The sequence below is a fragment of the Pterocles gutturalis genome, unplaced genomic scaffold, assembly GCF_000699245.1.
Source record: "Pterocles gutturalis isolate BGI_N339 unplaced genomic scaffold, ASM69924v1 scaffold12544, whole genome shotgun sequence".
Lineage (NCBI taxonomy): Eukaryota > Metazoa > Chordata > Aves > Pterocliformes > Pteroclidae > Pterocles > Pterocles gutturalis.
Genome location: NW_010133592.1, coordinates 8,177 through 31,644, shown reverse-complemented (window position 1 = coordinate 31,644; position 23,468 = coordinate 8,177). Strand labels below are relative to the sequence as shown.

Sequence of the window (23,468 nt, the reverse complement as noted above, 5' to 3'; positions counted from 1 at the left end):
GTCAAAATCCAGAGTTAGTTCAGTTCTGGAACTTTTAATCACTGACTACTTTTGGTTAGGGAGGAGAGAGCTGAGGTAGTTTGCCCTGGGAAAAAGAAGGCTCCAGGGAGACCTTCGAGCACCTTCCAGTGCTGAAAGGGGGCTACAGGAGAGATGGGGGGGCTCTGGATCAGGGGGTGGAGGGATAGGAGGAGGGGTAATGGCTTTAAGCTGAAAGAGGGGAGATTTAGATGAGATATTAAGAAGAAATATTTTCTGGTGAGGCAGTGGCCCAGGTTGCCCAGAGAAGCTGTGGATGTCCCATCCCTGGAGGGGTTGAAGGCCAGGCTGGATGAGGCTTTGGGCAACCTGGGCTAGTGGGAGGTGTCCCTGCCCATGGCAGGGGGGAGGAACTCAATGATCTTTAAGGTCCCTTCCAACCCAAACCATTCTATGATTCTATGACTCCATGAGATGGAGCAAGATCTACAGACACCCTTGCTGAAAGGGAAGGAAATGCAGAGAGTATGGTGGGAGGAGGAGGAGAGTCCCCTGAGAGAAGAAATGCTCCGTCAGGAAGTCTTGACTGAGCTGGAAACCAGAAAAGGAGAGCAATTCAGCCCTACTTGCCTTATTCACCCCTCCCTGCAAACAGCTTCATGCCAGCCCTACAGGGTCATGTGAACTGTGTCTGTACAACATCCTGATTTCACACTTTGCTGCTCAATAAAAATCAAGCAGAGTTGCCCCTTTCCTCCAAATATGACTGGCATGCTTACGTTAGGCAGTAGGGCACAGGCTGCCCAGCCCAGCTCACTCCAGCCCCAGCCATCCTTACCTGCGGAGTAGCAGCTTGGGGTGGTTCTTGCTTTCCAGATTTTTGTCTATGAGGTCGGCCAGGAGCTGCTTGAGGACATCAGTAGCGTACTCCAGCTTGCTCTGCAGCACCGTCATGATCAGCGAGGCCACGTTACCGCGGTCCCGCATGGAGAAGCTGCGCTGGGACTCCAGTGTGCGGATGAAGGACAGAAGGAAAACCTTGTTGTTGATGAGCTGGGCAAAGAGCTTCAGGCCTTTCTCCACCCGTTCCTGCCTGTATCCAGGGACCTGAACAAGAAGAAAGGGAGTTTGTGCCTTTCAGTCACCACCCGCTGCGAGACCTCTGCCGAATGGACCCTTTGCTACCCCTCTGCCCTCATCACTCCAACTCCTCCAACTGTACACTTTGACACCAAGCAGAAGTCAGTTCTGAGACAAGGAAAAGGAAAAAGTTGCTTCTAACAGTAGAAACAATTAAAAAGAATGCAAAAAAAGGTCTTGCACCTAGCAGGCAGGTGAGTCCTTCCCTCTGCTTCACAGCATAGTCCTGTAAAAAGGAAGACAGTCCATACCTCATCTGAGAGACTGATCAAGCCTGAGAGACTTCCTAGCCACAGCCAGGTGATTATTTTCCAACACCGTGTTTCCCTTCCTGGACAGAACATCAAGAAGAGATTTCTAGTGCCTAGATGTGATACCATACCATGTTGTATTTTTATTGTAGTCAGACTGAAGTCTCACTCTATCTCCACCTAGCACCAATTTTTCCTCTCTGCAAGAAACTTGTTCACAGAGACTTGGAGGTAAGCTGTGAGAGGCAGCAAGAAATTGAATGAGGAAGAGAGACAGGGGACCAGGATTTGAGCAGACGAAGAGATGCGGTGAGGCAGTGTCTGAGATGACAAGCACGCAGATGGGTCTTGGTTTGAAGAACCCTGACCTGGGACCCATCTTGGAGGTCCTGCTGGAGTAGGACCCCCAGGCTTGGGAGGTGAGATGGTCTGGAGACAGAGAGGTTGATAACTCTCTAATATATGTCTCAGCTATGACAGGCTGGTGAACTAGTTTTTATATGGAACAATTTTTGGGACATCAACACTGGACCCTGTCCTCCACAGTTGACAATGGGCTTCATCCTTTCCCATCCTTCTGGCTCTATGCAAAAATGGAGCCTAAATAGAGAACCTCACACTCATTCCTCCATGATGCTGAAGCTGCTCCAGCCCTTGAAAAACCTTCCCTGGAAGCTGGGGGGTCTCAACACAGAGTAACACACGTCACTGAGGCATGTGTGTATTAATAACCAAAGAAATTTGGCACTTTAATCCAAAACAAGTTGGCATGCTTAAACAACCAAGTAATGCAAGGCCCCTTAAAGAGTTTTGCTTTTCATTATGGAAATTAGGGCTCTTAACTCTTTTTGCATACAGCAAATAAACTACTTAGTAAATAGCTTGAGACAACCAACCAACCAACCACTACCACCCATCCCACCAATAATTATTTTTAACTCACTTGCTTGAACATTTAATATCGTCTATCCCCGGGTTATTATGGAGAATTAAAAAAAAAAAAAAAAGTATTTTGTACTGCATCTGGAAGCAGTTAACTAGCAAATGAACTGGAAATAAGCAAGATCTGCTCACTGCAAGATCTATGCTGGGACTTTTTGTAACAAATAGCAAATCTTTCTAGGTGCTACAGAGACTGGAGCAGAATGGGAACTGCTTTCCCTGGTATGCTGGTAGCCAAAGATGTTTACACTGAAAGAGCTGTTGAGCTGTTGAAGCTTTACAGAGGATTAAGAAAAAAAAAAAAAAAAAAAAGATGAATGAAACGAAAGGAAGAAAAGATCAAAGGTGGCAGGCTGAAACATTAGTTCTGTGTCTCTCTGTATGTATCTACATAAGGGAGCATCCATGCTAAAACCTCTGTAGGGGTCAGATGCTGTTCTGTGGTCAGCGGGCTGAGGTTAATGAATATAGGGATTGAAATTGGCTGTGGGTAAAATGGAAATGTTTGTGTGTGTGTATACATATGTGAGAGAGAGATTCATCACTCCTCGTCTCTTGTGCTCATTTGTTGAAGCTGCTGAGCTACTCTTCCTGAGGGAAAGCAGCTTGAGGCCACTCTACCTGCACCCCGAAGGCAAATATCTACAGCAGTCGATGTGTAACTCAGTCTCCCACCCAACCCCACAAGTCCTCCTTGATGACAGATCAGGTTTTTAAATTGTTCTCTCCGTACAGTTTGATGAATTTTGGCTCTCCTGAAGGGAAGGAGCAAAGACGAGCAGGCACCTCTGATGACACAGCCAGCCAAGCGTGGTACTGCCTGTGCCAGCTCCTGCTCATCCTTTCTGCCAACTAACCTCAGTCTTGGCCTCCAGCAACCTCACCAGCCCATGCCAGAGCCTCTCTGAAGCTCAGAGCTTGCCAAAGGCTTTGCAGAGGGCTCAGCCAATGACCTCCCTGGCCTTGGCCATGGTGTATCTCCTGGCCCAGGTATCCAGAGCAGAGCCTGTCTATCTGCCAAAGCCTGAAGCAGTTTTTCAGCATGGGCAGACCTCACCCAGGGTCCCACCAAACTCACTGTCACCAGTGAGGTGATGCAGGGTGTGTGTAGACCCCAACAATGCTGGACAACATCTCGCTGTCCTCCCACCACTGTGGTCCAGAGAGTTGGGGTGGAGGAGGCAGATGTGAGCAGGGTATGGGCAGACTGATGCTGTGGTTTTCTGACCTCACTGCAAACCACAGAGAACAGCGAAGGCAAACCTCCTTCAGTGACTGCAGGTTACTTCTGTAGGTATTGCCAAAAAGAAAAAAAAGGCCTCTAGGTAGTTTGAGTGTCATGCAAAGCTGGAGTGACACAGATAAATGCTCTGCCACACAATTCTTTTTTCCTGGCCCCTGCACAGCAGTAGCTGTCTCAAAAACAAAACCCAGCAGGATGAAGACCAAGGAGAAGCTAAATAGAGTAGACCTAATGCACATAGATCTATGAGACTCTTCCAAAGAGATGAGTGATCAAACAGAAATTAACATCTAAGATATCAAATCTGGATTTTTAACGAGGTGCTGTTTCATCCCTGGTAGGACACAGCGTTGTAAACCATCATGTCCCCACCACTGACACAACATCTGTTACATTCCGGATGGAACAAGGAGGAATGAGAGGAGCTAGAAGCAGGAGATGTTGATTTCTTACCTCCAGATCCCTCAGGACTGGATGATCTTCAATGCCAGGGAAAAGCACCCTCATGGTATAGGTTCGGTAATCAAGGAAAGGGATCCCGGCTCCATCCAGATCGCTTGTCAGCTCGTGGATATCTGTCTGTAGCTCTGCAAAGGCTGACACAAAAAAGGAAAGACTCATGTAGCAATAACAGTCCAGATCTCCTTCACCAGGATGGGAAAGGTCCCCAGACCCATGTGCATGAGACTAAGGCATAAGTGGAGAAGCAATATGTGGAGAGGAAGAACAAGGTGGACAGGAGCAGTCTCACCTTTCCTACAACACAGCCTCGCCCCAGGGACACGTGTCAAGGCTCTCTCTGGGTTATGATTTAGCAATACAGTTTGGAAAGGGTGGAGGAAGACTGGACTTAGAGAAAATAGGCAAAGTCAGATTAGATCCAGGCTTGAGCCAGACTCACAGGGTTCAACACTCCTGTTGGTAATATTTAGGCTCAAAACTTTGTGGGTAGATCTCTCTCTTCTACCAGCACTAACACAGTGCCAGCCTTCCTTCCTCATCCTACCTTCTTTGCACTCCAGTGCCACCCTGGACTCCAGGTTGTCCATCTGCATCTGCAGACGTTTGAGGGTGAGGTCACTTTCTCTGGATTTGCGCTTGTACGCAATCAACACAGCCACGATGAAGATGATGAGCAGGCCACCAGCCACCGCAATGCTGACAATAGCTGGCAAGCTGAGAGGGCTGTCTGGAGAGATGTAGACCATCCCTGGGGAGAACTCCATCCCTCCTACACGAGCCTAGAGGGAAGGCAGGAAAGAGTTGCACTGAAACTATCAAAACGAAGGAACATAGAGGAACAACATCATCTCCCTGACTAAGGCTGACTGGTGACCTCCCCTTGCCTCCCAAGCTAAACGGATCATGAAGTACTTGGATAGGGAACAGCTTTAAAACACCTGAAATCATAGAATCACAGAATGGTTTGGGTTGGAAAGGACCTTAAAGGTCATCTAGTTCCAACCCCCTGCCATGGGCAGGGACACCTTCCACTAGACCAGGTTGCTCAAAGCCTCAAATGTCATTATAGAAGCACCTTTGTTGACAGAGTGACCATGAACCCAACCAACAAAGGACTTCTGGTTGGACAAATCTCACCAGTCCCAACACCCCGGGCTACATGTCAGTTTGGGCTTCATTCTGCGTTTTCCATTCCCTGTCCTGAACTGCTGTGTTATGCTGGACTACCCTGATGACACTTCGTCCCAAAATGCACAGAGGACACACAGCTCGTGGTTATTGTGTGATGGGTCCTAACCACCTAATGGGACATGGGACATCTGACCCAGGCAGCTGGCACTGCAACACTCAGTACAGTGGGAATGCAGAAATCAGAGCCACAATTTGCTTTTGTCTCTTCAACTGGAGAAAAGTGTATCTGGAAGCCACTGGGATAGAAAAAAAAACCCACAAAAACCACAGAGCCTGGACCATGCTCTTCACAACCCCTTATAGCCACACGTTGGCAGGGTGACTGCAGATGCTCACCAGTGGGTCAATGAGCTGAGCACAGCTTTCTGCTCTCCATCCCAGAGGTTCCTGAGGCTGCTGCCAGCCTCTGGAACAAGCTGCTGTACAAGGACTTTGCTTTTTAACATCCAGAAAGAAACCCTGCAAGTGGCACTGCTGCAAGCCCAACAAAATGCTCTGCTGAAGCAAGTCTGTTAGGACACCACTTTTACAACATGAACACTGCTCCCAACGGTAATCCCACGGGGTGCTACTTGCTCATTTGTAGGGTATTTGTAGGGTAGGATAAGTTTGAGTGGAAAGGGAAAAAGAATTGCTGACTAGCCAGAGCTATAAAAAGAAGGCTTCTTTTTGCATATTCTTCTCTAGGTTGCAGGAGAAAGAAGCTGGCCCAAGGAGGAAGGGTTGGAGCCAGCAGAAGATACTTCAGAGAAGGCAGTCATGAGTCAATGTAAAGTTTCCAAGCTGATCTCGCTCCTTACCACCACAGCCCTTGGGGACATGAATCTCTGTGCCTCCCCCATCTCCTAGAAATTATGCTGGGCCTAGACACAACCTCTGAGAAGATGTCTGTTTTGATCTAGCCCAAGATGTAGGCTGGTCCTCAGTGGATCCTGCCAAAGTCACCTACCTGGAACCATTATGTCTTTGTCAGGACAAAGCTGAATGTCTGGAAACATGACCTGAATACTCCTAAGCATTTGGCCTGGGCTCTAGAAAGATAACAACGTCCACACTGAGAAACAAAACCAAAACTAACCTCATCTGGACAGGTAATAAGAGTTTCAAGGTGACCATTATAGCATGACATCGATGACTTGTAGAGCATCTTCAGTGGCCAAGGAGCAACCTAACACCCACGTAAGTTGAGGATGCAGCAGTAGCTAGTTTTCCCATCTATTTCAAGATACAAGACCTAGCTCAAAAGCCTGCATAGGGAAGAATTTTGGTGTTGGTATGTGGCATGCTCAACAAAGAAGCCAACCTGTCAAAGTCACATTCTAGTCTATGCACTGAAAGCTGTTGCCTTTTGCCCTAGACCACTGTCCCAAATCCTTCCAGCAAAGTTTGCTCACCAGCTTGCACAATTTCCTTCCTGTCACAGTGGTTCAATAAATAGATTAATTATATTTCATTGTCTGTTTCTGACAGTGTTCCTTTTCCTCCAAGCCCTGCAGTCAGATGAGTCCATTCAAGGGGTATCAGACTAGAATGAAACATCTCCAACCAAACCCCAGTGCAGGTCCATCCTCAAAACTCACAGAACAGCCCATCTCCATGGGTGGGATTCTTCTCACCAAACATTTGACATGGACATCTGAGTTAGACATGACAGCGTGCTTTCAGAGTCAATACAGAGAAAAAGCACTTTCAGAATGTGATTTATGTGAGCTGCTTTTGACTTCTGCTTTGACATTAAGATGAGATATTTTATTCAGTGGAAGTTCCCCTTTCTCTCCATTAACTATAAGGGGATCCAGACTCCTAGAAGTAGGTGTCTAACAGAATTAGCCCCAGTGTGTTCCTCTGCAAAGGTGGTTTCAACACTGGCAGGATCTCACAGACCATGAATCAAACTGCCGTGATCTGAAGGAATCTGTCTCTTGAAGAAGAAAGCTTGCAAGGCTGCTGTACTATTGTGTGAATTTAAAAGAAAAAAAACTAAGCAAATATGTAGATATAACTGGACTTCATTTCTTGGGCCACTGAGTTTTTTTGAAGGAAGCTATTTATACCTTCCAGAAGGCTGTACATGAGCCCTCCATATTACCAAACAACAGTTTGGCCATCTGTTAAGGCTATTAATCATGAATTTGTTCTAAATGGCATTATGGCAGAGCCCAGTTTTCTCCACCAAAGTCTTAGGGTCCCACCTGCAGCACTTCAAGAGAGTTTCTTTAGTTCTTGTTCTACAAAACTTCACCGTGGTAGTGTCTTTCCTAGTGCAAGTTTTCCCTGGCCAAATGTATCTGCCTTAGGTAAAACAAATTGTTTCCTGAACTTCACTTGCTAAATTTGACCACGTCTCCATTCACTACAAAAAGAATCCAGTGTGACTTTCCATATGTAAGTGCCTCCATCAGATACCACCAATCCTTCAAATATACTCCACTTCTTCATTGCAGACCTTCTCCACCACAGTCACTCATGGATCTTCCTTGTGTCTCTTTCTTTTCCTTAGAAAAGAGCTTGCCTCTGGGTTTTAGTCAATCTTTATTAACCATTGCTGAGATCTTTTAGTTCTTTGTATTTTTTCCAGTATTTAACCTTGTCATTGTATAAAAGCTGAACTAGAGCAAAAACTTGTTGACATCAACGTGTGTCGTTGTCACTGTTCCCTCTCTTAGAAATAATCTCATTGTTGCAAGGGTTGACTCACTCCCATGGTCCCCCCTCAGACCCAGGCCACCTCACTTTGCAAGAAAGGGTTTGTTCAGCAGTTTACTCAAGGTCATGCAGTAAATCGTTGGCAGAAACAGAAGGAGGACCTGGAAGAACTACCTGTCAACTATCCTGACCATCAAAGTGACATTCCTGTGAAACATGGGGATACATTTTGTACCAACCCGAGCAACACAGATGCTGTGCCATGTTGGAGGGGCCATTTCCCAGCCCAGCTGTCCTCCTGGTAAGTTCCAGATGTAAAGTCCCTCCTTGAGCAGTGGCCACCATTGCAGGTGGTGTTCTATATTTGGTTCCCAGCCCAGACGCTGTCAAAGGGTTGCCTCAGTGTTGGCAGTTGAACAAGAAATCTGTAACTTGCCCCCAACAGTGACACTCATTTAACAGGCTTCAATGTGATCATTTTCCCATGTTTCCAGCAGCATCTCTTGTTTGATCAGCGTCCTCAAAAAGGGATTATTTTTTTCTCCGTGGCTTTGCTTAATCTGTCCCAAGCTGCAGGAGCAGCAAAGTCTTCCCAATTAGTAAGACCTGACCAGATGTTCATCCTCTCTGATCCCCAGGGGTTGATTATTGCTCACCTGACTTTGAGTTTTCTCTCTCTAGGATTGGCTTTGTCCATCTCTGACTAACCATATGTTTAATTATATTCATGAAAATGACAGGGAACATATATTGCCTTGTTCAAAAGCTTTGGTATTCACACAGAGAAAATCTCTCACTTCATTATTGCTCCTCTTGGAGTGTCTTAATGCGCTTTACAACGAATTGAGAGCCATGGTATACTTGCATGGCTGGAAAGGATTATTACCTCTATTTTCCAGATGACAAACTTTGGCACAGAGAAGTTAAGTAGCCAGTGTGACGTCTCCCAGCAGCAAGTCACAAATGAGACCCGAAATGGTCACCGTAAACTCTACTTTCTAAAAGTCCCCAAAAAACCCTCTTTTTAAAGAGCCATGCAGTGCATCTCCATCAACCTCTATGAGCCTCACTGAACTGAAATAAAGAACTATGTGACAGATGATATATCTTCGGGAAGGTAACAGAGAGGTGGAAAAACGTTGATCACAAGGAATGAGAAACATTGATCATCTGTATGTCTGATGTCGGTTGTTAGTGTTTGTTGTGTTTCCACCCATAGCTCGATACAACTCCAATGGGTTCGCTGATGTGCTGTTTATCGAGCAACAAAGTATGTCATGTAGAAAACATGTTAAATATATGAACTCATATGAGCATCTAGGGTTCATATAGCCCTTAGAAAACCAGAAGAGAGGCAAACTTTCCTAAAGGGTTTTGATTATGAAAGGTTCCCCACTGTCCATAAAGACCTCCAGGATACTCTTCTACTTCTCCAAGTTACTCTTGGTGGGGATATTATATAAAGAATGGGCCTTGATATTTACGGGATCTACGGAAGGCAAATGCTGATGTAAACTCCTGAGATCTCTTCACATTGGTGTGCCCTTCCAGCCCACCCAGGGAGGAAAGGCTGGTGCTGGTCAAGCACCACTTACCATCACCTTGTGCCGTCCAGTGAGGTTTGGGGACTCACACAGCAGCTGCACATCTGATACAGTCACCGCACAGGGCTTCTCACCAACCAAAACGGTGTAGTTCAGCTTGGCGTTCCCTCCCGCCACTGGTGGGATCAGGTTCTTGCCCTGGATAGAAAGGAATATCACCCCACAAAGAAAGAAACACGTCAGGAAAGAGTTTGCCTTCCACCTCTTGTTTGTTCCTGTGACACAAGTGTTAACATTGCACTTGACATTTGTGGTTCACCATTTGCTAACACAGAGGGGAAAAGCCAATTAAAAAAGTCATGCAGAGGACAGCATGGATGGCTAGAGACTGTAATCAGCCAAAACAGCTTCTCCTGCTCCTCTTTCACTGGAACTAAATGAGAAACATTTCATATAAGTCTTGCACAAACAGGCCCTCACAAAACATATTCAGGCAAGTAAGATGGACCCCTTTCCAAACATGCAAGAAGGTATTCTGCAGGCACAATCATTTCTTTGCGTGTACACCAAATATAAGCACTGATACGGAAATGTTCGATCATAAAATTCCTTCTCTGTATTGCTGTCCAGATTACAGAAAAGACAAAGGACTGGGGTAGGATTTAACCAGGGCTGAGAGGAAGGTCTTGAAAACCCAAGAAAGAAATAGACGTGGGTATTTAATTGCCCGCCCTGTTGTGGTGATAGAAAATATTCTTCTCTGGTGAACACCGGTGGGTACAAATTTAGGCTGTACACAGGTAGCTGCAGCACAAGTTTATATTTTTTTAGTTATGGGTGTTGGCAGATGCTGAGCAGCGATTCATGTTTGCAGATGGTGACTCTGATACGATGCAATATGGTAGGGGCAATGAGTGCAGGAGATGTCTGGAATGAAATCAGGGTGCCACTGTGATTTGTGGGGTGCTGGCAGACACAGAGAGGCAACAGGCAGCATATGTTTGTCCTTCTTCATCCGGTCCTCGGTCCCCATCTCACCTTCAGTATGATCGGACTTCCCGGCTTCAGCTCCAGGATCCCCGAGGGATTGAAAACCTCAAAGATGGGGTTTGGGTAGTAGGTGAAGTTGGTTTTGTTGAGAATCAGCAGAGACTGCACATTGTCAAGAATGAAGCCAAACTCCTCTGGACGCTCGGCGAGCTCAGAGTGGTGATTAGGGTCTACAGCCAACGCCGGAGCCTGGCAGGTCATCTCCGTGCTGTTCTGCACCTCGCAGTTCTAGAGAAAGAAACCCAGCACAAGGAGTGTTTATGGAAAATGTCCACAGCCCTCCTGGGGGGCAGATACCTCCCAGTGAAATGCCAGCCTACCTACTGCCAGAGGAGAGGGAGGAACAGACCTCCCTGGTTATCATGAGATAGGCTGGTGCTCCACTGCTTCAGAACATACCCCATACCCACCACGCAACCAAGGCTGGGGAAGGATTAGGAGAGCTTTGCTGGATGTATGGAGCAGTTTGCACTGCAACTGGGTGGTGCCTCTGCCCTGAGGGAGCTCAGCCTCTGGGGTTGCCAGTGTCAGTATTTTCCCCTAATCTCACTTTCTTCTGGAAATAGAAAGTTATTCCTGGGTTTTTATGTGGTGCTTTGGGTTTTGTTTGTTTGGTATTTTGGGGTTTTTTGGGGGTTTTTTTGTATAGTAGAGACTAGTCAGAATCTCACTACCACCCTGGAATTAGCTTTCACACTCTGAGGATCACTCCAAAAGTGTATGTGCAGTGCATGCTCAGTTGTGCCCAAGATTCCTATTTGAACATGAAGTTACCCGAAGCGAAGCCCAGGAGGCTGGAGTGGTGAAGACAACGGAGTAGGTCTCAGAAGACCCTGAAATTTGGTTCCAGCCCTGCCAAAGACTTGTTTCTTTGTGTATTTGAGAAATGAGCGACAGATTGTGAAAGGCATTTTATCCCAACTCTCTTTTTGAATGACTAGGAATTAGATGTCTGGCTGTCCTTCAGGATCTGAACCTTCATCTTTCTACGTCACGGTCTCACCAGGAACCAAAAAGCTTTGTGGGGAAACAGCACCAGCTCTGTGGGATCCCCGCTGTGCTTGATATGAGAATCTTCTCCAAACTAGTCTGATACCTCCAGCACTGAGAGCACACTCATTATCACAGCTAGCATAGCTCAGGTGTTAATATTGCTTTGGCTCACATCAATAGAGAGACAAATGACCTGGACCAACCAGACTCATATCGGAAAGTGAGTCAGATGTTCTTTGCTGTAACAGCTCTTACAAGGAAGAAGAGGCATTGGAGCACTTCCCAACGCAAAACTGATGGGCAGTTGTACATGAGCACATTTGAGATGATGAATAGGCTCCATCATCTGCACAACGGCATGATTGTGTGAGACCACTGTGTCAGGCAAGAGCTGGAGTCTGCTGGAAGAATAAGATGAAGCCATGAAGGCTTTTAATTCTGCAGGAAAGGTAAGTGTTGGGCTGTACTGTACCAGGAAATGCAACACATTACCAAAACATATCTGTGAACACGCATAATAAGTTGGACCAGGGTTTCACCAGAGCTCATGAGGGACTGGAAGGTTGCCAGTCAAAATCCCCATCAGACCCAGCAACCAATCTCAACAGATATTTCCTGAATCTGGTGAGGTGTGAGAGGTGAAAAAATTGCTTTGGATTTGGCTTTATGAAGGGAGATATTAGTTCATGGCAGAGCTGGGAGAAGACCCAAATTTAGGTGTCTCAACCTGCAGACTGCAGATGCAAACAAATCTGCTCCATACTCACGTATTTTCTTTTTGGATCTACCACAATTTCACCATTGCTTATATGGTAGTAGATTATTTTAATATCCTCAAAGTGCTTTGAGAACCTTGGATGGAAATCCCATTAATTAATCTTAAAACGTGAGAAATGCAGAGGCTCTGGACTTTCTGCTCCCACTATAATTAGTCCCTCTGTACTTTTAACTTTTGTAGCCTCTTCTTCTGGGATGCTCTTTCACATTCTGTCCCAGGAAGTGCCCATATGCAGCCAAAGCCTTTTCAGATGCTGTTGCATGGCCCTATCCACCAACATACTGCAGGTATCAGCAGGTGCTTCCTGCTCCTGAGTCTCCTAATTGGAGGTGCTAAACTCACACCTTTTACAGCTCTATCAGGAGCTGCTCAGCAGATATTGGTAATTGCTTCCTTCCAAGTGAATTGTCCTCCCAGGCTTTGGTAGAGTCTTGCTGGCCTCCACAGAGCTGCTTCTGACTCCTCAGTGGTCACTGGGAGTTGAATTAGGCTGTAAATCTATCTGGTTAAACCTGGATACACTCTTAAACCTGGATACACTCTTCAAAACCCCAGATATTCCAGAGAGTGGGCACAGTAGCACCAAAGAGTATTATTCACAGTCCCTTCTGATCCCAGCATGCTCAGCTAACAACCCAAATTTGGGTCTACTTATGTACAGGCGTGGGTGATAAATAATTCAGTTTATACATGGGCCAAGAGAGAGGACAGGTATCCTTGAGCCAGCAGAAGAAACAGGCTCAGGAGCTGTACGACCCTTCATGATGCTGCTCTCTGTTCCCTCTTTGGTCCAGCGTTCCTTCATGGAGAAAGGATGGGGTAATCTTTCTGAAAGGAAGTGAGAGCCTCTTTTATGGATGCAATAGGAGATTTCAATTTCCAGAGTAGTTAGCCAGCCTCTCTCACCACCTCTGACATGTCCCCTCTTGTGATTGTTCCCCAGCTGAGCAGCCCTACTCACGTTGATGTGTTCCTTTCCACCATGCTTTGCCCGGATCTGAGGGTTTTGGATCAGGTCTAGGTGAGTTCCCCACACTGCGATGGGTGTGTTGCCGCTAGAGAAGAAGAAGTGAAAGAAGTGCACAAACCCAGTTAATAGAGATCAGGACTAATTGCACCAGCAATGGGTGATCTATATTCCTAAATGTTGATTGCAAAGTGTCTGACCACATCTCTCAGTCCCATAGGAAGGGAAGGAAAAACAAAACAAATACTTTCATTTATAAGGGGAGAAAGAAGTAAAACCACATGCTTGCTAAAACTGTCACATCAAGCAGCATCTGGATGTTTTTCATTGTTAGGACTCAGCAATCACAAGCTTCAGGAATGAGAATAGAATCATAGAATCATAGAATCATAGAATCATAGAATGGTTTGGGTTGGAAGGAACCTTAAAGATCATCTAGTTCCAATCCCCTGGTTGGAATCTAATAGGAACTCTTCAGAATGGTCCACAGACTATATCGTCTATACCACTCAAGGAAGAGAGCCTGAAAAACCCTCATAGATAATATCCTGTGCAAGCAACTCTTGAAGATTCGGTGCTACCTTGGTTGGTGGCTGTAGTCCCATCTTGCACATCAAACCTTGTATGAAAACATCACCCTAAATAAGATTATGTCACCTTGGTGAACCCACTTCAGTGCTGCCGGGGGACCAGGTCCTGCAGCATCTAGAGGAAACAGAGCCAAAGTCTTCAGACACGGTGTGCATAAGGTGTTTGCTCTGTTTCCACTTGGTGATCCAGGCAGATAAGCTCTGCCAATGTATGTTAGATCCGATATTTGACAGATTAGATATTTTCAGTCATTGTGTCCCTTTGTTCAGGCAAGGACCGATTTCCTGAGAAGCTGATTCACACCAGACATGACCCTACATTTGGTAGGTTTCCTTGCTTTTATAGCAACTCTCTTAGCCCAGTTTAAGCTGGGGAGATGTGACAGAGCCCTTCTCATTCCCTGCAATCACTGCCACCAGAAGGAAACAGCTTTCACAAACACCCTTCTTTCCTTTCTCTTCCCTCTTCCAGCTGCAGCCAGCAGTGCTGTTTGGGGGACTTCAGGGAGTGGAGGGGAGGGAGGAAGGAAACTATAAAGAAACATTCCCAGGCTTCAGCAAGACCTGATGCATGGGTTGGCTTTGAAGACCACTTTAAGGTGAAGGGTTCACCATAGGCCATCTCAAATCAAAACAGGGTTGCTCCACCAGGGTGATCTCTCCTTTTGCAGCACTGGTGGAGGCAACATGATGCAAGGGCTGCAGGGGGAAGAGTTATCCAAGAAAGCAAAACCTTCAGCTGTCAGGGCTCACATAGTCAGGGCAGAATGAGGAAATGTCATCAACGGACAGCCCCCTCTCTGAGGGTTTCCCAGGGTGAGGAGTGCTCTCATCGATTTTGGCACCTGCCTCTATAACTCTCCTTGGAAACTGTCCAGGCTGCAATTTATTTCCTGGAGGGCTCTGCTGAGAACGGGAGGCCATGTGGAAATTGGTAGGATTGGGAAAAGAGAGCTCAGAATACCTTTCCTGCCTCCAGGTAAACCTCCACATACATGAAAGGTGGAACAAATGAATTATAAATGAGAAAACACCAGAGAATAAACACACTGTAGGGAAGAAGCCTGTATTGGCTGACAGATGTCCCCCAGTTCTGACCTTTGTTTTCCATCTTCCTCTTTTATCTTCCATTGTTAATGAGATGGGGCAGGTAGGAATGAATGCAAATATACCTTTCTGCTCAACAGTTTATCTATCAGGTTTCAGTGAGCCAGCCATGGTTGGTGGTATGGATAGGGACTATGCATGCTCGCTGGCCTCAGCACCAAGGAATAGACCCAGGTTAAGTACTTAATAGTTTAAACATAGTTTTTGTGACCAAGAAGTCTGTAAATTTGAAGTCATGAGTCATGAGCTATGCCAAAGAGCATTGTCACAACCATGCTGTCTTCCAGTACTTAAAGAGGGCTTACAGGAGAGATGGGGAGGGACTCTTTATCAGGGAGTATAGCAATAGGAAAGAAGGGAGATTTAGATTAAATATTAGGAAGAAATGTTTTCCTGTGAGGGTGGTGAGGCAGTGGCCCAGGTTGCCCAGAGAAGCTGTGGATGCCCCAGCCCTGGAGGGATTCAAGGCCAGGCTGGATGAGGCTTTGGGCAACCTGGGCTAGTGGGAGGTGTCCCTGCCCATGGCAGGGGGGGTTCAACTCCATTAATAATCTTTAAGGTCCCTTCCAACCCAAACCATTCTGTGATTCTATGATTCTAAGATATCTTTCAGCAAGTGTTCCTGTGACGCTTCTCTGAGAGGTCCCTTATGGTCTTTCATTCAAGCAATGCCTGGACAGACCGACCCATGGTTAGGACAACACTTGACCTTGAGTTTTGCAGAGTAACTCAAGTTATTGCTCTCCGAAACCATCAACTGTGATGGGAAATTTCTAATGGGAAATTTTATGGGGCAAAAGCACATTTTGCCATTTCCATAAAATCTGGTTGGATGGTTGAGCTCTCTTGAATGCACAGGGGATCTCTTCTGAAGTCACACATCCACTTACGAGAGAGCTCCCCCTTCCTACCTTACAGGACAAAATACTCTCTCCCCAAAATTCGGTTTCACATTAAGTATTCCTGATATCACCCAAGGAGACCTCGTCTGCCAGAAACCAGAAGAGAAGCGTGTAAACCAAGTTGTTTTGTCTCCACTGTCCTGGTTCTTCTGGATTGTTGGCTATGGGCCTTTATAATTTTTTTATTATTTATGATTATTATCAATCTCTGATGATTCAAACTAGAAGGGATTTTGTATCTTTACTCAGCTGAAAGTTTTATTCGTTCCAGCCACATCAAATGTGTGCGCATATGTACAGATATATGAGTATGTGCATATATTCGTGATCCTTCTATTTGATCAGCCAAGTCTGTGCACACAGTTTTAAACCCACGTGTTAAAAATTCAGTATTTGGTCTGGAAACCGAGCTTGCAGGCTCAGACCACAGTTATTAAGCACAGCCATAGCACCGGATAAGAGAAAGGCCTTTTCTCTGAAAAAAAAAATTTAAAAAACGCCAAAGCAGTTGTGTTTGCTGAAGACAGAAAATCACCCCATAACCCTCTCTGCCTTCCAAGGGCCATTTCTTACCCAGGTCAGATCAGACCCCAGAGACATGCTGCTGCCCAGCAAGATAACAGAGGTGACAAGACTATGAGCTTTCTTAGTTTAACTCTTTTTTATTCCAAAAGCTCTGAGCATAATTTTCTGTCTGCAGACTCAGATAATTGCTGGATGTAACTCAAATCAAACCCAGATCAAAAAATATTAATGAAGCCTCATAAAACTCTAGTTACCTGCCAGCCCAGTGTGACTTTTTTTTTTTTTCTTTTGGCTATGGAAGTAAATTAGCTGTAATCTTTTCTTTATTGTCTTGGAATATGGCACTTGAGAAGGTTTTAAGCCAGGCTTGGTACATTCATTCACTAATTTTGCAAAGCTGGTTTAGTAGCAATCATCTATCCCTCCAAACAGCTTAGCCCCACAGCCGGGAGTGATGAATCAGAGCAGCACAGTGGATTTGCTGTAATGAATCATACCACATAAACAATTATACTGAGGAACAGCCTCCTCAGTCTATCTCCACATCCACGTGTCTTGACTAACTTATTTCTTGCTTGATTCTTGGAAGTGGAGTTGGCTGCACTTTCATCCAGCTCCATGTGGATTTATAGTGCATAAAACTGTCCTTGGCACCCTGAACCACAGTGGTAATCCTGGATATTGCTTTCAAGGCCAGGTTGGATGGTTCAAAGCCAGGTTGGAGGTGTTCAAGGCCAGGCTGGCTGAGGCTTTGGGCAACCTGGGCTAGTGGGAGGTGTCCCTGCCCATGGCAGGGGGGTTGGAACTGGATGATCTTTAAGGTCCTTTCCAACCCAAACCATTCTGTGATTCCATGATCTTCTCTCTGTGTACCCTCCTCCAAGGTTATGCTCCTTTGGAGTGATTCAAAAGTGCAAAAGAAAGGACAAAGGGGGAGGTGGGTAGCTCTAGTTAAAATGAGGCACCTGCTGCCAGTCGTGTGGATGCTTTCTGTTTTCAGAGACATTGAAGAGAGCAAAGGGTAGAGGTTGTGCCTGAATGATGAGACAGATAGAGTCCCAGTCATCCATCCTGGAAGCCACACATCCAGCAAATAAGCTGGTACCCACTAAACAAGCATCTCTTATACAATCACAGAATGGTTTGCATTGGAAGGGACCTCAAAGATCATCCAGTTCCACCCCCTGCCATGGGCAGGGACACCTCCCACTAGCCCAGGTTGCTCAAAGCCTCATCCAGCCCGGCCTTGAACCCCTCCAGGGATGGGGCATCCACAACTTTTCATTGCCTTTATGCTTGGAGGTTGGACAGGAGGTCCAAGGCAGCAAGGAATGAGATGCAGAGCAGTGAGATGCAGAGTCTCTGCACCCCCAGGCTGGGCAAAGCTTTGCCAATACGCCTGAAGTACCTCCTTGGCTGCTTCCTCATCAGCAAAGAAACCAAGGAGCAAAGGAGCTCTAGAGAACTTCTCCTCTCACCTCGCAGCCAGACTGGAGGCCAGGCAGAGGAAGGTCCCTGTGCTGCAACTTTCCTGGAGATAATAGGGGAATTCACTCTCCTGGGCTGTCAGTCTTGCACCTTTTAACTGGCACTGAACTCGCTTTAATAAGGAAGGGAGTAAAGAGATTTCTCATTTCACTGATAACCTGAACTCTGCCTGAAAATAAAACCCCCAAAATGGAAAGTCCAGACACTAAAGCTTCAAGCCTGATGTGCAAAGATTGAATCCTGCTACATCGGTAAATTCCCTCACGGTAATTACAGGCACTAATTGATTTGTGAAAACATCTTCCGGACGGGAGCTGAACTGGGGGGATTTACAAGCCCTGCTCCTAATCCCCAGACACTCCAATCAGTCTGGTTTGACAAGGGAGCAGCGAGCTGCTGTGGATGAATGAGAGGAGACAAAGATTTCTTATTTTTGTATCATTTCAAGGACATACCAGCACATTTAATGACCAATTTCTCTCTTCCCGAGGCCATTTCTTCAGGCTTCTGAGAGCATTCGGGTGTCACTTTAATGCTTTCCACAACCAGAGCAAATGCTCCTCTCAGACACCTTCACATGAACCCTCTGATTTCACCAAAAGCACCATCAATGGGATGAAGAGAAAAAGGGAAGCCTAACGAGGAGAAAGGCTGTTTGACAGGGCAGGGACCAGGGCTCCCTTTGTGTTTCATCTCAGGAGACATCCCTGGGGCTTTCAGGGACAGCCAAACAAGCAACGCTTGGTCCTAAGCCACTAAGGACACGAAGGCTGTGGGAAAGGCAGGAATTGCTGCTTTCAAACTCAAGGGAGATTCACTTCACTAAGCACAGTTATGACATTTATACCTGGGTTTAATAGATCAGTGGCTACTCCTGCTGCCATGCAAAGCTCTGGACCCAATCCAATGGAGTCTAAAACCCAGTCATGACCAGAAACAGTAGGAATTGCAGCTTTTAGGGCTAAAGCTTAATAGTTTAACCAGCCCCTGTAGTCTGTAATATTACTCAGAGAGGGAGCATCCTGGTGCTGGAGATAAACCCCAGGCTGCAGCAACGAGGGAGGAAGCTTCAACACTAGGTTGGAGACCTGCACTTGCCTTTGGAATCAAAGCATGAGGTCTCCAAGGCAAGCTTCTGGTGAGCAATGGCAGCTGGATGTTGCTGCATTAACCCAAGTAGCTTTGCTCTGCTGGTGAAGATGGGGTGAAGGATCACAGAACGGTTTGGGTTGGAAAGGACCTTCATGATCATTGAGTTCTCCCCCTCTGCCATGGGCAGGGACACCTTCTACTAGACCACGTTTCTCAAAGCCTCATCCAGCCTGGCCTTGAACACTTCCAGGATCATTTAGACTTTGACCATGCAGGGTTTGTTTGGAGAAAGGGTGCTGCTCCTGTCCATCCCTCACTAGACTGTAGAAAATTTGTTCCAGGGCTACACATGAACACAGTTGATCATCCAAGTCACTACAATGAATGCACAATGCACTGGCGGCCTCTTAGGTCTTCTGAGGAGACAAGTCCACCAGCACTCATGGTTCTTGGGCTCTGGGAAGTAGCTCTGCACAAATCTATTTCTTGGTGAACACAATACTTGGAAAGTATTTTTCTGTATCAAGGAACAACGCGAACACACCAATGGTGCATCAGAAAACAAGGGGAGGTGGTAGGAGGTGTCCATGAGCCGCTTACCTGAAGATGCTCCACTCAGGCTCAATCCTCAGGATAGTTGGATCCTCCACGTATTCATACTGCAACTCCTGATGTATCTTGGCTTTGTCCACCCTCACAGACACCTTCACCTTCTCAAAGCCCTCATCTGAGGCTGTGGTGTTACAGACAATGTGCTTGGTGGACCTCCTGTAGGCAGAAGGTAGTAAATATAAACCAGGCGCTACCAGCAGCAAAACAGTGGTGCCCAAAAGAGCCCAGCTACTTATTCTAATGTCCTGTGACCTTAACATAGGCAGTGTGAAGTGTTGAAATGCACTGCTACAGGAATACGCTGTGAATCGTGTGACACATTTATCTGAAGAAGTGACGTTCCCTTTACACTAGTTTAAATAAAACCACAAGAGCCATCATTTCTCAGGTCTCAGAGTGAAAACTGAACCTTAAGGGAACTGCAAACCAGACCTCTCTCCAGAAGTATTTCTGGATGATTAAATACTTGATGGATGTTTCCTTCCTGCCTGCAGACATACGCAGCAGCAGCTCATAAAAAGGGGTGTTTGCACCTCAGTTTTCCAGTCTGAGATAATAAACATTACTTTGCACGAGGACCCTAAGCCTGGTTTAAGTGCAGTTTGCAGCATGCCTGGGATCTTTGCACGGAAAGTGCTAATATAGTGGGAAGCATTTTATGATTATACTCAAAAAGGATTCTGCATAAACTCGAATTATACTCAAAGAGGATTTTGCATTTTGAGCCCTTTTGGGCAGGGCTCATAACCAGCTCCAGATCTGAATTTTGCATAAAGAGACAAAAATCCAGGCTTCAAACACCCTCCATCTCCCCAGTCCTGTGATTTGTGCTGTAGCCTCATCTTATACCCCTAGAAAGGCGAAAGCAGGATGTATCCTTCCCTTGCAGCATGTAACTCACCTTCACTGACTGCACCTTCCAAATTTCCCTGAAAATTCACACTCAGTCCCCCCTAAAACTCCCCAGTCTCTTCAGTAAACATCTCCAAGCAGCTGTGGTTACCACTTGGCCTTTTAAATAACAAGCTGTGACTTCACCCTCCTGAATTATAGATGCCAAATCACACCACAGTCGTGACAGGTGGCTGAACAGGATCCCCACAGCCAGGAGAGGGAAGGGCATCACCCCAAGACAGTGGTCCCAGGTCTCCTGTGAATGAGCCCTTCTTCTACCAAGGACATGCTGGGAGAAATGTGCCAACTTCATCTCCAGCCTCCACCAATATTGGCAGTGCTGGGTGGTTTTGAGCTGCGGGAGCCCCTGGGAATGGGATTTGGGCTCATTCTCACAGGGATCAGGGAACATTCAGCAGGTAACGGTGACATTAAGCCTCTCTGAACTGCCATTGAACAGGAGCCAACCCCGAGCTGAAATGTTGTAAATCATCCGTTTCTTTGCACTACAGGACTATTCTGGGATAAAAGGGAGGTGTTTAAATACTTTGAACCCATGTTGTCAGATTTTCTTTGTCACCTCCGCTAAAGAAGGGACATGAAAATGAATCTTTTAAATGACGTACTCCCAGAGCAAGTAGCAAAGCACGGGACCGTGGAGAACTATAGTGAAATTTGACAAGGGGCCATGGAAAAAAAGCACACCAAATACCAATCAAAGCAATGACATAAATACTATTCTCCCACCCCAAAACATGAACAGTAAAGTTGCACACAGTGCAGAATCCAAAATTGCTGGATAGATGTGGCCACAGGCAAAAGAGGCACATTAGGGACAGGGTGCCTGGGCTGCAGAAGTCCCTTGGTGATAATTGCTCACATCTTTCAGACTCAGGCACTTACAGAAGGAAGGACTCATCTGTACCTGTAGAAAAGGCAGGGTTGTCGCCCAAAGGTCACGATCACATTGCTGCCAGCGTTAAGGTTGTTGCCTGTAATTGTCACCTGGGTGCCACCCGACACTGGTCCTCGCTTTGGCTTGAGATCAGAGAGCGTCAGAGTCTGTGAAGGCAAAGAGTTGTGTCGAAAACACAGCAGAGGAGCACAGCTACCTTCCCTCTCTCATTATAGTGATGGAGAGAAGCAGGTACCCCCATGGGTTAACCACATTAGCTGGACTTCAGAAGATGACCATATCTTCCAGGCAATAGAGGAGCTCCACATCTGGAGCAGCTGGAGCCACAGTCTCCCATCTCCACTGCTTGGTTGACACAGCTCAGGTGTCTTTTTTGCCATTGTTCAACACCACCTCTGCAAGATAAACCAGGTCTTGAACTGTCTGATGGGATTTTAATGGGGACTCTCCACCTCCAAACTGTGGAGCTCAAAATTGATGGAAACAATCGAGTCCTGAAAAGTTTACTCTAAACCTTACTGATCTGACAAGGGAACAGAACATGGTGTAGAGCTCCGGAGAGAAACCTAAAACCCCCCTCTGTGCTCATGGGCTTTGTCCCCGGGAAGGAGGAGAACTGTTCAGCAGAGTGTCTGAGTTCATGTCTTGCCTCTTCCACATGCTCACCATGTGAACCCAAATCTTTCTCTTTCCTTAGCAGCCTTGGATGCTGAGACAGTCTAGTACCGCACGAGCGTCCTGTGTCAATACAGCACAGCGGTGCTCATGTCGAGATGTACTGCCCAAATAAACCCTTCTCCCCTGTTTCTATCGATTTTCTAAGCCTCTTTTCCAAACATAACACAGTGCTGTGTTAATATATCAAAAAGGGGCACAATTCCTTTAGGGGCCCCAAATCTCAAACCTTTTTGTCTTACCTTCCTTCTCTCCCTTTTTCCCAAAATCAAGATAAAATACTTGCACTCTGAAAGCACAGATCATCCTGTTACCACAATGCAGAGAGGAGACATCCATTTTCAGGGAGAAATTTGGAGTTACAGTTTATTCTTTCATTTGCATTTTAATAGAAAAACTTTCCACTCAGTCCCAAGTGAAAAGCTACTATATGCATTTAAATGAAGATTATTTTTTTCCCCCCTCTCTTTAAGAATGATGACACAAACGCTTGAAGCTCTCCTCAGCTCCTCTGAACGAGCAGGTACATCACGCAGTCACCTTATTGAGCTTTGGAGACCATTAATCCGTGTTTATAAAACCACCTGACACACACCACAGCTCCCGCTTTCACGCACGCAGAGCCCTCTCCATCCCTGCAACCCTCTGGCTAAACATTTTGAAAAACAGCAGGAAGGTTTCCACTTTGGTTTTGTTCAAAATGAAGCCACCTCTTGGAGAAAGAACTGAACATGAAAATCTGACATACAGCTCAGTAGAAAAATCTGTTGGCAGAGCTGGACACTTCTTGTGTTTGAACTTGAATTGTTTTGACATGGTGGTTTGGAAACTCTTTTGCCTTAAGAAATCCCTCACCTATTAATTGTTGAAGGTTGGGAGGGTATGTAAGAATAAAAAAGAAATTAAGAAAAAAAGAAATGTTCTGCTTCTTATACTTTTCTGGGAATATTCTCTTAACAGCTATTATTGGGATAAAAGATGCAGGAAGAGCATGTAGATGCAAAAGATGCACTTTAGTATGTAGTGCTCCTCTATTTTTAGGGTACTGCCTCATGATGTGATGGCAACTCCTCTTTAACCCCTTATCGATGGCCACCCACACCAGTGCAAATTACTGCTGACCGTGACAGCTGCTGCTGGGAGGTGAGTTCCCACCTGGGAGAGAGATGGACAATTTAGTGCTGACACAAGAGCACTGCAAGAGTAGCTACTTTACAACCCAGAAAGGCACACTGAGTTCAAAACCCAGAGCCCTTCTCCTACTTCTAGATGGGTTTCCTGCCCACTCCTCCAGATGTTCATCAGAACAGGCTATGACTTGGGCTGCATCAAAAGCAGCATGACCAGCAGGTCAAAGGAGGGGATCTCCCTCTGCTCCACTCTCATGAGACCCCCCTGGGGTGCTGCCCCCAGCTCTGGGTTCCTCAGCACAGGACAGACACGGAGCTGCTGGAGCGGGGCCAGAGGAGCCACGGAGATGG

At 46.2% G+C, this 23,468-nt stretch overlaps 1 protein-coding gene across 1 annotated transcript in view; it reads right to left on the bottom strand.

The window, feature by feature from the left end:
* LOC104467506 (plexin-A4) overlaps positions 1-23,468 on the bottom strand; it is a gene marked incomplete at its 5' end in the record, with an annotated part of 69,851 nt that overhangs the window by 42,268 nt on the left and 4,115 nt on the right. The window contains 8 exons of the mRNA XM_010081298.1: positions 818-1,086; positions 4,009-4,151; positions 4,562-4,796; positions 9,450-9,596; positions 10,437-10,676; positions 13,181-13,274; positions 19,491-19,658; positions 21,322-21,458. Coding sequence (XP_010079600.1) covers positions 818-1,086; positions 4,009-4,151; positions 4,562-4,796; positions 9,450-9,596; positions 10,437-10,676; positions 13,181-13,274; positions 19,491-19,658; positions 21,322-21,458 — 1,433 coding nt within the window. The remainder of the gene's footprint in view (positions 1-817; positions 1,087-4,008; positions 4,152-4,561; positions 4,797-9,449; positions 9,597-10,436; positions 10,677-13,180; positions 13,275-19,490; positions 19,659-21,321; positions 21,459-23,468) is intronic.